This window comes from Nothoprocta perdicaria, unplaced genomic scaffold (genome assembly GCF_003342845.1).
Source record: "Nothoprocta perdicaria isolate Ctin4 unplaced genomic scaffold, notPer1 scaffold_74, whole genome shotgun sequence".
In the NCBI taxonomy this organism is placed as follows: domain Eukaryota; kingdom Metazoa; phylum Chordata; class Aves; order Tinamiformes; family Tinamidae; genus Nothoprocta; species Nothoprocta perdicaria.
Window position 1 is genome coordinate 2,973,046 of NW_020456021.1, and position 13,363 is coordinate 2,986,408.

A 13,363-nucleotide genomic window follows, 5' to 3' on the forward strand; every position below is an offset into this window, starting at 1 on the left:
TGATATGAGTAATTCTTGCTAAATTCTAGTCTACAAGATGTAGAAATCACCCTTTCTCTTCTTTCAATGTTCAAACGAAAAGCCAGAATTCACTGATTTATGATGAAGTTTTGTTTGGAGGGAATTTTACACAAAATCAAGAAAAATAAAGCTAATTTTCATTCAGATCTGCTAATTTTTATCAAGAACAGAATGTTACAGGTGATGAGAATACAGTCTGACACTCACCATCAGTAAAAGCCTCTCCTTCTACAGGGTCTCCTTCTCCACTGCTGTAGGTTGCATATACTGAAATCCTGTACTTAGTCTCTGGCTCCAAGCCTTCCAGCACAGCATCCACTATATTTCCAGGTACTCTCTTCTCTCCCATTGTATCATCATAAAGTGATTTCCATACTATCCTGTAATCATGAACTGCTCCTGGAGCTGGTGTCCATGATAACCCAACAGTGGTGTCAGTTATGTCTGTGGTAACCAAGTTACGAGGTGAACCACGTTCTGCAAGAAAGGAAACAATAAATTAACACTATAATACACATAGTAAAAGCTAAAGYAATGCACAAATGGAAAAGTAAATGATCATAACATGGTATGAACCTTTTATATCAACACTAGTGCCAGTGAAATAAATTCATAGTTCTAGGAGAAAACTGAAGGTTTCATCCAACAAAACACTTAAAGATAACTTTAAACTACAAATAATCCCATCTCTTACAATGCAAGCTGCTCAGTCCGTTAGCTTTATAGTTTGCAAAAACAGTATTAAGTGAAAACTTTGAAGGAAATCAGTGTTTAAATGTGCCACAGCTTATTTAGGTAGGTTTTAGCTCTCAATTATATATTTTTTGAACATTTATCCTTCCGTATCTTCAGAYATATGTAAATCTCCCAAGGGCAAGTAAAAAAGACTTATGAACATACAATTTTCAAGCTCTTGGAGGATCTCACCACTTTATTTAATATCACTATTCTTACACTACATGTTTTTTTATCTACAGCTTTCAAAAACAGCCATGTTCATATTTATATATGAAAATCTGAATACCATATGAGATCCTTTAGAGATTTTTAAAGTTTTTCATTCCACTGCTGAAAAAGAAAGGAATAAGGAATAAGGAATAAGGAATAAGGAACAAGGAATAAGGAACAAGGAATAAGGAACAAGGAACAAGGAATAAGCCATGGTTTATCGACCAAAAAGAAACATGTTTAAACTTTTTTTTTTTTTGGCTTGTTTGTAAAGAAAAAAAAAACATGTCTAATTGTAACTACCAGAATTTCTACCTCTAAGAGCATACATGAGTAAAGCTAACTGGACACCTCAGGAGTAATAAATAAGCCATTCTATTTGGCTTTAGTGCAGCTTTGCCATTCTCATATCATCTTATCCTCTAATCCCAAATTAAGAACAATGCATTATTTTCCCATATCAATAGTGCTCAGGTGAGACATGCCACTGTTTACAGCTGATATCTTTCCAGCAGATGGGAATCGTGTTTGGCTGCTACTCTACCAATCTCACTCACCTCCCTGCATGCTGCTTACCAGATCTATCAGCTATTTCATTCTATCTGTTTGCAGATGGTGTGCAACAATGTGCAGCAGCTGCAGTTAACACAGTCTCCACTTCTGCTGCAGTAAGACTTGCATCTCTTTCCTCCCTATAGTTAGCTCCAGCCAGCCTGGAAGGAAGGAGGCAGCTGATCATAAAGCTGTCAGCTAGATGAGCACTCTTCCAATACACTAGAGTAGTTCCACAGTTCAAAAACGGCACATACTGGTCCAAAGTAGTGCAAAAATAGCAACGCCTCTGTTTAATGTTTAAMATACACTTATAACATATGTTCCATTTTCCTACTACAGCAATAATTGCCTTTTGCTGGCAGCAAGAAAGCACTGTTGGTCGTAATGCAATGGTCTCACTGTAGCAAAATTTGCCAAAGGCACATGCAAAAATAGATGCATATCCACATAAAAACACATTTTTTCCCCTGCATTCTCTGTGTCCTTTCTTACTGTACAGGATATTTCTGAAAGAGTGCTTTAGTGGCTTAGTGCTTAGCAGGAGGACCTAAACACTTCACATGGTCTCATGGCACCACAGTTAAGTTTTGCTTGCACTGATATTAATATAACTCCATACACATAAGCGGATTTAAAATTCTTTGAACAGACTGAAATTCAGTACCTAAACAATTTCCACTGCTTAGACTCATCACAGGCACAGATCCCACTGGTGTCAGAACCCTGGAGCAATTTCAATCTGAGAAAAAGGCCCAAGTTGCCCAGAGTTATATACTGCGTTTCCAGTTTTCATTTTCATTTACCTTTCAGTTCCACCACAAATCTACAACGCTTTCATACATAATACACCGGAATGATCAAGACTGCCTGGATAAAGGCTTATTTTGAAAGGTTCTTATTGCCAGCATGATCTCATTAAATTAACATCAGCCCATTGTAATATCAATGGCAATTAAATAAAGATACATCACATTCTCAAATCATCTAGCTGTCCCTATCAAATGTAGCTAATACAGCAAGTAATGAAATTGCTCTGTGTTTTTTTTTTAATTAATTTAGTCCATAGTCCCATGATATCTCAGAAGTTTTTCTGAAACTTTTAAATTCTTTCTTAGAATTTTACTCTTCACATTGATTTTTTTTACCCTGACAACATAAATCAGCACAATTTACAGCATCTTCTTTTCAGACTGACAGATATAGAGGTTTTGGTAAAGTTGAATTATTTATAATTTTATTTTAAAAAAAGGCTTTTATGTATAGTGAAAATACTATAGCGAAATGCCCAAATTGAGCTCATGCCTCAGGCAGTCTCACTGAATTCAGTGACTGTGTTAAATGAAGCCAGGGCAGATTCTTAACTCCAAAGACCAATTTTCCTGGAAGCTGAAAAAGAATTTGTCTTTGCAAGTAAATTACACCATTTTTTCTGTCTGCTCTTAAGCTTCTGCTCCCAAATCTTGACATTTTCATATAATAATAATAAAAAAGGCAGTGCAAATGGAAAAAATATGGAAAACCTAACTTGATAGAATGCACAGATGTCCCACAATAAAAAAACTTTCTTTCCATATTTTAATGTAATATAAATATACAAGTCACTTTATTTTGGCTACTTTAAAACACAGCTCTGCCACAACATGATTTCAGTATTAAACTATCTGCTACCACAGCACAATTTTTTGTGAGTCTATCTTTGGACACTACAGTTAATGATATATGTTGGAAACGCTGCAAAAATAACTGCTTTTAAAACCATTATTGATTAAGTCATTATTGAGCCCATTAAAAAACAGAGGAAACTAATTTGCTTGGAAAGGACTGTAATGTACACCACTTACTGTAATACGGTAGATTTGAAAAAAAAAAACTTTTGGAACTAAATATGTCTTTTTATAAGGCTAGGTAAGAGAGTGAAAAGAAACTGGGATGCCTACCAAACCACTCGAACTGAATGGAAAAAAAAAAAAAAAGACTTCAAATAGTTGGAAACTGCTGACAAGACAACCTACCTACTAAGGGAAATTAGATTTTTTATATGTTACACTACAACAGAGAACATTTCTTTAGCATAACACACTCACTTGATTTGCACCTCATATGTGAGGTGGAAGTTCACTGACAATGTTTTTGTTTCTMTATTGGGGGAGCATCTGTGTTTAAAATGCAGACAAACAGTAATTAACCACTAGAATTTCACCAAGTATCATCTAAGCTGCTACAATCAAAGTCAAGAAATGTATTTAAGCTCCAAAGTAACACCAATATAATGCAGTGACTAGCAAGCATGTAATGAGACCTAAAAGGTATTTTTCTCTTGGATTTAAGCTGAAGATTTGCAAAATACTTCATCTGCTTACGTATCTCAGAATTGTTACTACTGTAATACATATGCAATCATCCTGTTCTTTTGTGCACATGTTCAGAAATGCTTGCTGCACATCTGCTACTTGCCTGCTTATTTAAACAAGATGGATATGGAAAGTGGACAGACAATGTCTGTTGTAAGAAAGAAAAGTGCTGGCTGGCTGCTTGGCGAGTGGCTAACCTTCAAAAGAATCCTGTTTTTTGGATTTTTTTTTCCTGACTTGGAATGGAAGCTAGAGTATGTCCCTCACTTCAAACAGTCCCCATGTCATCAGCATGTGAGGAAGCAGATGTTCTCTGGAAAGCTATCCAGTAATAGGATAGGCTCTGGCATACCAGAGCAACTACTAAAAGCATAGCTATAAGCCTGGTGGGTACCTTGCACTCACCAAGTACATTGCAAGCCTTGCAATGACACAAGACACAGTGTCTAAAGTAATCTTTAGAAATCTTCAGGAATTAGCTCCCTAGAGTCTCTCTAGCTCAGAACTGCAATCTGTTTACAACAATTTCTATCTCTATAATGTAACTTTGAGACTGCAGACATACTCTCAAAAAATTAATCTACTAACTTTCAGACAAGTGCACTTATAGGCAGTTCTGGACATTCGCAAGCATCCTGTTTCCACTGTAAGTTTTTCCATTATAGTGTGCCAGAGACACAACATCGTATTAAAACGGTTTTCCTATGCTCACTTGGCTTGCTTCCAATAGCTCTCCAGCAATCACTGTTGCCACTGAACACAAGGCTGTGAATCAGCTAAAATTAAAATGTTGACATTCATAAAGAAATCAAATGGCCTTATTCAAATGGCCTTCTCCCTCAGAGACACTCTGAGACATAAATTCCAGCAGACTTTACAGTACACTCAGTTTAGGTTCAAAGTTTATACCATTTTCTATGTATGCTCTTAACCCAGCTCTCCAGATTAATCTGCAGCTTTAAAATTCACACATAGCCAAATTTCATTCAAGTTAAACCCAGGACTGATCTAAGCCAGTATCCTAAGAGGTGAGAATCRAATAAATGAACGAGTCCTCTCTTGAAGGGAGACTTTGCATCTTGAAGATATCAAAATTTTAAGGCCTGAATTTTGCCTTGCTTTCTATCAGATCAGGAAAATCTCCATTAAGTCAGCAGGCTAGATCATGGCAGCAGAGGATCTGAGTGTGCTCCTCAGAAGAGAGTGGTGGCAGAATTGGATCAATGTGTTGACTGCAGTGGTCAAACTCTCCTTAGCATCAGAGGTAGCAACCTCTATCTTGGCTACTGCACCTTCTGCAGAACCACAAAGCAGCTGAGTACTCCTGGAGCATCGGCTCCTCAGTCACATTTCCTGTTCTAGGGAGGATATGGAAGCAGTGTGGAGAAAAGTCTAATATTCTGAAAGATTTTTTACCCAAGGGAATGCTCACCTGASCCTGTTGGAATAAGGTTCTTGGAAGAGTTCTGATACCAAGACAGAGACTGTTTAGTCACAGAGTTCCTTCTCTAGGATATATCTAACAAGGGTCATATCAGCCCCATTTATATCTATCTCATCTACCTGTTCCACAGTTAATCGAGTAACCACTATTCTTGATTGCCTAAACACATATTTTTGTTACTAATTCAATCTTCCTCCAAGTTGTTTGTTCATTGTTTGTTTTTTAATTCTGGTAAATATTTTGTTTCCTAGATAAAACTAAGATAATATTCCAGAGATTTTCAAAGTTACTTTCAAATGTCAAATATTTGGATTGTATCATTTTAAAAATGCATGAAACAGTAGGAAATCTCCTGAAGACACTGAGGCCTTGTTTCAGCCAGGATGAAAGAAGCACTACACAGTTTTGACATTATGTAAACCTCCTGTAATATGCTAAAACCTCATTGTAAGAAAATGTCACTTGACCTTGTCCTGTTCTGCCTGTAGGAGGTCATTCATTTCTAAAGCATTCTTACGTTGCTACAGAAACAGCAAAAAGAAATCATTTACCAAGAAACTAGTATTCATTTTCTGGCCAAAACTAAAGGACTATCACCCCACACACACATAAAAAACCCTTAAACCTAAGCTCTAAAATGTGCATACTACAGAAAATAACTTGGAACTAAAAAGTGACTGAGTCATGACAACACTTCAATACATTGTTTTAGTACRGTCCAGTTCTCTCAACACAAATAGTTACTTGTCAAATAGGATGGCAGGTCACTTAACCTCACTCAAACACAAAGTTTGCTACGTACAAAAGTAAGAAATGAAATGGGATGACAGTTCTGCTCATGTCAATCAGTATTTATTTCCAAAGGGGTATGTCCATTAGCTCAGGAACTTCACTGACACCAAAGGAAATACTTCAAAATGCAMAAGCAAGATGGGAATATGACAGTTGTCCTTGTCCTAAAAAAAAAAGGCCTTTGTTTTTCATTGACTTTCTCTGAAATTCACATTTAAAATGGTAATTTACTCTCCTGCTTTAGAGTTTTAATGCATGTGACATTAAAGCCAGTAATTGAAATATTAAGTCTGTTCTGAAAATATTTGCCAGAAAAAGGACAGTCACAGAACAGACTATATCTTTCAAAGTTTTCAGACATTCATGATGATCAAACCTTCCTGTGGAGATTGCCTGATCTCACAGTGAATTTGCTTCCTTTTTWAAAAAAATTAATTGCACGTTATAGAAGTTAATCTATTTAGCAGCTAGTGTACAGTATGTTCTTTTCATCTGAGAGCATGCCTTTGGGCAGAAAACGAAATTCTTGCCAGACTTGCTCTTACCACTGCCTCTCTGAGGAGAAATTAGATTAGAAAAACAGTAGTTCTCGCAAACTGCTAGTTCTCCATTGCTTTTCCACTCCTGCCCTCACCATGTTTATCCCTTTATTTTATTTCTGGTGCATGACAATTTGGGTACATCATACAGCAACAACTACAAAAAAAAAAAAAAAAAAAAAGTCAAATGAGTTGTTTGGAGTGCTTGGTGTGTTCATGGTAAGAGGGAAACTTTTCCTCAAGGGTGTTTCTTATATGTTCCCGAATCTTTATGAAAAGTCAACAGAAATAATCACCAGTGCTGATTTGTTTAGCTCCCCCAGTTGACACAAACCTTGTTTGGTCCAAAGGTGAATGGTAGCCTGCACTGATTTCATGCCCTTCAGCAGTTTCTATATCTTTGTGTGAGCTGGGAGGGATCACAGCCAACAGACTCTGTCTGAGGAAAAGTTTTCCATGGCACCTTTACAGAAGGGCTCCAACCAAAACTGCCTATGATGGATCACCATGCACTTTTGAAAGCAAGAGCATAAAAGCAGGGAGTTTTCTACAGTTCATATTTTGAATGTGCAGTGATGTTTAATGCAGCACGAAATATAAAGCTCCAGATCTTTCACCTCTGGATGGTACTTCAAAACTGCAGATGAAGTCAGCCAGTGGCTGAAAGAGGCTGTTTAAAAGATCAGAGCACTATAAATTTCATCAAGTCTAGATTATTGGAGAAGCAAAGTACATTGGTTTGTTCCATCAACAGAGAGGTAGAAACATAATTTCCTCTTCTCACTTCCCAAAGACAAAGAATAAATAAACTTGTTCTCTCTTTATAACAATTACCTGTATGGGATGGAACAACAATCTCCATTTTTAATTACTCATTTACTATATTTTCTATATCACTCTGTCTGTGAACGGTTCCTGTCTGAATGGTTTGTGCTTCAAAATGAAGAGGAGGAACTTCAAAGAGCAATTAGTAACTGTTTCAAAATATTTTGGAAAGAACATACATAAATGAAGGACCTGCACTAGAAGCCTGGGCAGATGTTTTTTGGCGCATCACATAAGAGCAATTTAATAAATTACTGTCCCTAGGGTTTAGTTGTTCTTTCTCTGCCAAAGGCTACCACCCTTGCAACTCGGATAGATATAGGAATTGACCGTGTGAGCTCTTACTACATCCAGTGCAAAATAAATCACTACCGAAGGCAGTAGGAATGTTTGTCTACACCCTTAGTCACCAGGGAACATTTAGTGATTCAGTAAAATTCCACAAACATCTGAGAGCTGGGATTTTTCATTTCCTACTTGACTGTACAATAACTAGAGAGGCTACCGTATCCTCAGTTTTTTTCTTTTCCCACTTTTATGTTAGTGCTGGAACATTCACTCTGACAAAACTGATTCCTCTATATATCAATACCATAAACTAACAACTGTCACAGATTGAAAGGTAAACTCAAGTCCAGTTCCTGATGTGATGATGAACTGAAGTAGTCAGCAACTATACGGCATCACTGACTGAGTAAGTTTGGTGAGAATTCATACGGTGAAGACATCAAAAAAGCTCCACTGGGATTCCCAATACAGGAAAATACTTAAGTACAAAGTGCTTTTGGCAATAAAAAAAAATTCACCATACTATTTTGTTTCCCAGAAGCTATGTTTCATGGAAAAACTATCTGAATTACTAAACACTCTTTTATGCTTCTTTTCACAGCTTTTTGTCATCACTGTTGATAAGTCTATTTCTCCAGAAGTTAAGATCTGTCCCATTCTGTCCCCCCATCAGTACCAGATGGACAAGTTACTTCAGCTCATGATTAATCAAGTTTCCACCTCACTGACTTCTGTAGCTTTTCAGCTGAGTCCCACTACAAGAGACATTTTAGCCTCACAGTCAACATGACTTCTTTTTTTTTAAAAAACTCAGCTTCTATTCTTAGCTTTGAATTCTGAGTATTATCTTTCAGTTCCAAACTTACAAACCTTATATTCTTAATTGTTTACTGTTCTTCACAGTTTTTGTCTTCTTATCCACCAGTGAAATATACAGTGAAATATTGCCTACACGTATTTTACTAGATATTCTGAGGACCTGCTATTATGTAAAATGACATTTGTATCCTTTGATCATCCRGTAATAACTGACAAACAACTCTTGCTAATGTTTTATCTAAACAAGAAAAATAATACAGAATTTTAATACAGAGAATAATGTTTTCAGGAGAATAATGTCTCAAGACAGAGATATGCTCTTTCAAAACAGAAAAAAAAAAAAAAATCTCGAATGGACTATTTGCCCCCAGAGGTATCTGCCTCCCTTCATCAATCACAGAAGAACCCTTGGAAGGTCACAGTGTAAATTTAAGCATTCAAACAGACACCTACATTTTAGTGGGATGCATTCTGTGCATAAAGACTATAAAATTATACTGACTTTTAAAAATTTTCTATTTAAAAGAGATTTTTTTTAAAACCTACATAATAAACAAAAAGAGAGCTAAGAGCCAAGTACACCCCTACTATAACCCCACTAGTGCTGAAGGAGGAGCTTTATTTCCACATAATTCATTCACAAGACATTTTCAAGCACCATGCCTACCAAGCTGGAACAGCAGACTCCTTGCAATACATGCCTGGTCATCACGGCTGCTCTTCCTTTCATGGCCTAGCAGGCGGCTTTCCCTACCCTCTAACAATGAGCAGATGACTATGAGAATGTTCATGGAGAACAACAACAGGGAAACTCTCCTCTCTCATGCAGAATGACAGCAGCCTCCCATCCTTATAAGAAAATCTCTGGTGCCTACTCGTGCCCCTGCCAGTGTTCTGCTAACATTCAGTCTTGCATTCTAGCTCTTGTTACGCAGAAAAAGGRTATCCCTCATCACTCTTACGCCTAGCCTTGATGCTGCTTCTCTAACACAAAAGTAGTCCCTGAACATCTTTCTGTTTCAGTACAGTAGGAACYCTGCAGGTTTTAAAGAAGAAACGATATTTTAACTCCATTAACTAACTCTGTTATATCAAGAACAATCATCAGTAGTAGTAGTAGAAGCAGTAACCAAATGAATGAATGACTGTACAGATAAAAAATGAATAAATAAAAATAATTACCTTCAAGTGTTTCTCCTTCTCCAGAAAGGGCGTCTCCTGCTCCAGAGGCATACAAGGCAGACACAGTCAATGCATACCTAGTCCCCTGGTCTAAGCCTCTCAGCACTTTTGAGGTAGTGTCACCTTTCACAGTCTCTTCCTTGGTTTCCCCTCCTGCGACTGGTGTGTAAGTTATAAAGTACTGCTGCACTTTGCCAGGAGCAGCACTCCAAGACAGCTTCATCGTTGATGTTGTAGCATCAGAAACTCTCAGATTTCTTGGATTTCCTCGGACTGCACATATCAAAAAATGTTGAAAAGGAGTTGAAGTAAGTTTCATTTCTTGGTTTGCACTTATCATAGTAACAGAAAGATTATCTTGTTAACCTCTTCCGTAGACTTTTTGAAAAGGTTTCTCTGGAATTGTATTACTGAAAAAAACTAAGTAATTTCCTTGCAATGTATTAACAATATTCAAAAGCTATTTCGTTTTGGTATGGAAATAAACACATCAAACTCTTATATGTTGCTGACGAAAGCACATAAAAGTCTAATGCAATAACCACTAGGTTTTATTACCACTTGCACTGACACTGATTTTGCCTCAATAAGGATTGCAAGGGTTGACCCAAAGCAATTAGAGACATACATTCTGCTTTTAATTTGACTATACAACTAGTAGAAGGAAAAAAAAGAAAAAAGAAAAAAGAAAAAAGGTCTTCATTTATTGTTGCTATTCCTAGCAGCAGTTTTAAAACAGCTAGCAATTTTTTATTGCATATTGTCCACTCCAACAAGTGCTCCTCATTAAAACAAGATGTGCCAAGTTTTGCTGATTTCATTGGTATGGCCCCTTCTGGGTAAAGAAGAAATACTCATCATGCTAGCCACTCAGATCAAAACAAAAGAATTAATAGCATTAAGTTTTTACTCATATCCCCTCAGATCAACTTTCTAAAAAGTAAATCTTCTCTGGATCAGGACAAATTACTGCTTCTAGGTATTTTATAAAGTGGTTTATTTTTTAAAGTACCACAACATAGAATTTAATGCAGGAAAAATAATTCCTGAATAGCCCAGACTAGCACTAGTATAATATGATTTTACTSTTTTCAGGATTGTACAGTTCCTTCCCTCATCTGCCTGTAGGCCAACTTGTCCAATAAATTCATCATGCTCTATGGATTMATGCAGTTCTACAAATGTCCAATGAATCAACTTGGTCATTATTTTCCTTTGATGGTATGATGCCCTGTTAGAAGATCACAWTTTTTTCTGTCTAAGCAAAAGCCATAGCTACAGTGATAACTTTAGTAAACTGTGTCATTCATGCCTTGCTTCCAACTCTTGCTAAAAGACACATATTATATAACATGGGCAGTAAGAAGAATCAGGAGGACAATTAAACATAATGGTAGATTGTTTACTCAAGCTAGCTTGCCACATTAATTGTTGGAGGGTCAATCTATAGTATTACAGTTCTCATAAATTATATGAGAACTACTTTATATATCTATTATATCAAGCTACCACTTAATTAGGAAATTAAGAGGAAAGRAAAAAAAAAAAGAAAAAAGGCTCTATCTGGGTTATTCTCTTTTCAGCACGAGTATGTCAGCATGCAGGGAGTTCTTCTCAAGCACACTACATTCACAGCATTGACCATGTACCTTCATCAGTTTTGGCGTATCCACTCAGTGAACTCCCAGGCCCAGACTGATACTCAGGAATAACAGACACTTCATATCTTGTATCTGGAATCAAGTTCTGCAGAGTAGTTGACCTTTCATTTGCTGAGACAGTCACTTCTCTCCTCTGTCCTCCAGCAAGTGGTCTATAGGCAAGCCTGTACCGCAGAACATTCCCTGGAGCTGGAGTCCAGCTAACTATAAAGCTGTCAGTAGTTTCATCTGTTATCTTTAGGTTTCGAGGAGCACCTTTAACTATAAATATATATATATATATATCAATATATAATTCGTAAATATTTGCCTTCARTCAAGCAGTATCTGGAGTAAAATCACCACTCATATGAGTACCTAAAGTTATTAACAGAACCACAGCTAACATTGTAAAAAAGTGACTCATAGTTCTGCAGTGTCCAATTCTGGACGGATAAGTACCTTGTAGGGTGGGGGGGAGGTTGGCTACCACACATGAGGTGCAAATCATTCTGCCCTCCCACTGCTTTTAAAGTAAATTCAAGCCATTAGTCATTCCTGAATATTTTAAACCAGAGCTGCAAGTAGCAGTGTAAAAAAGYTGTCTCCAAAAGTACATTAATTCCAACTTATACAACTGCTTCTGCATCTCAGATGATAGTCTGATTACAGTTTAACAGTATCGGTAGAACTGAACTGTGGGAGGGATATCTAAGCACACCGTGAAGAAACATCTTAACACAGGAAATTTTATAGGTTTCACTGTTGTGGCCATTTCCTTCTGCACATTCTCCAGGTATAAACAGTTGCCAGATGCATCTGACTGCACACAGGCAACCCTTCAGTTTTAAGAAACAGCTAAGGTAAAGGCAATAGGAGAAAAAAAGTAATTTTTTTTTCTTCAAGTTAAATTTTCTAAACCAAAATACAACCTGTATCAGTTTAAAAACAGTTACATATTAGTTTAAAAAAGAATTCTGAACTAAGTCTCCATTTTAAAGTTAGACATGGTTTGTTACTGGAGAGGGCACAAAAAATATAGTGTACCGTTTAACCTAACCGGCTCCTTGATGAAAAATATAGCAACAGATCAATTTTTTTCTCACAAACTTAATGGGTATATTAAAGCAGGACCTAACTCCTGCCACATTCATCAGAATCAAATGTATCACAAAATGCCTTGAAGTAGCATTATAATTGAGGCAAAAACTCAAAAACTTGAGTTTTCATATTTCCCATTTACATAAAGTAAATTGAAATTTTACAAAAAGTTGAAATATTATATGCCAGAAATAATATTCTTTGGTTTTCAGTTACAGTCTGGTTAAGAGTAGAGCAATTAATATTTCCAGTTTTAAAGAAAATAGCTTTGTTTTGCACTTATCACAATCACAATACTGTCAGAACTCTCAAAAGCTAAAGTAGTAAAGAAGGCTGTCTTGTCCAAATTGCTAGCAAAGATCTGCACGGAGAGATGCTGACCTTTGCAGGGTTTTAGAAGAGGTTGATTCTCTCAAGACTTTCAAATTTATGAAATCTTGATTGATTAAGATGCTGACAACTATTTAATGCGATAGTAATTACAATAAAATAACACTGGTTATTTTTATTAAAGCCGTTCCTTTTCCTGTCCTTACACTTACAAGCCACAGATTCAATCAGCCAAGAATTTATCTTTTTTTTCCCTAAGGGAAAGTTATGTGTGGCAAAAACATTTYGACTGGTGCCAACAGGACCAACAAAACCTTTATCTTTCAAAGTTACCATCCAAACTAAGCTATTTTATAAACGTGTATTTTTAATCAATCCTACAAGAAAAGCACAATTAACAAATTTCCATGCTTCTCTGGAATCATTTACATCACTAAAGGTAAAAAATGCAGAATGGAAAAATGAAAAAAGGAACTGACTGGTAATAAAAGAAAGATATGAATTGGACTTCTCTGAATATTCAACTAC

General features: G+C 36.5%; 1 protein-coding gene across 1 annotated transcript in view; it reads right to left on the minus strand.

Annotated features, from left to right (window-relative positions):
• Positions 1-13,363, minus strand: part of COL12A1 (collagen type XII alpha 1 chain) — a 92,440-nt gene that overhangs the window by 60,304 nt on the left and 18,773 nt on the right. The window contains exons 12-14 of the mRNA XM_026051259.1: positions 11,414-11,686; positions 9,765-10,037; positions 229-498 (exon numbers count right to left, since the gene is read on the minus strand). Coding sequence (XP_025907044.1) covers positions 229-498; positions 9,765-10,037; positions 11,414-11,686 — 816 coding nt within the window. The remainder of the gene's footprint in view (positions 1-228; positions 499-9,764; positions 10,038-11,413; positions 11,687-13,363) is intronic.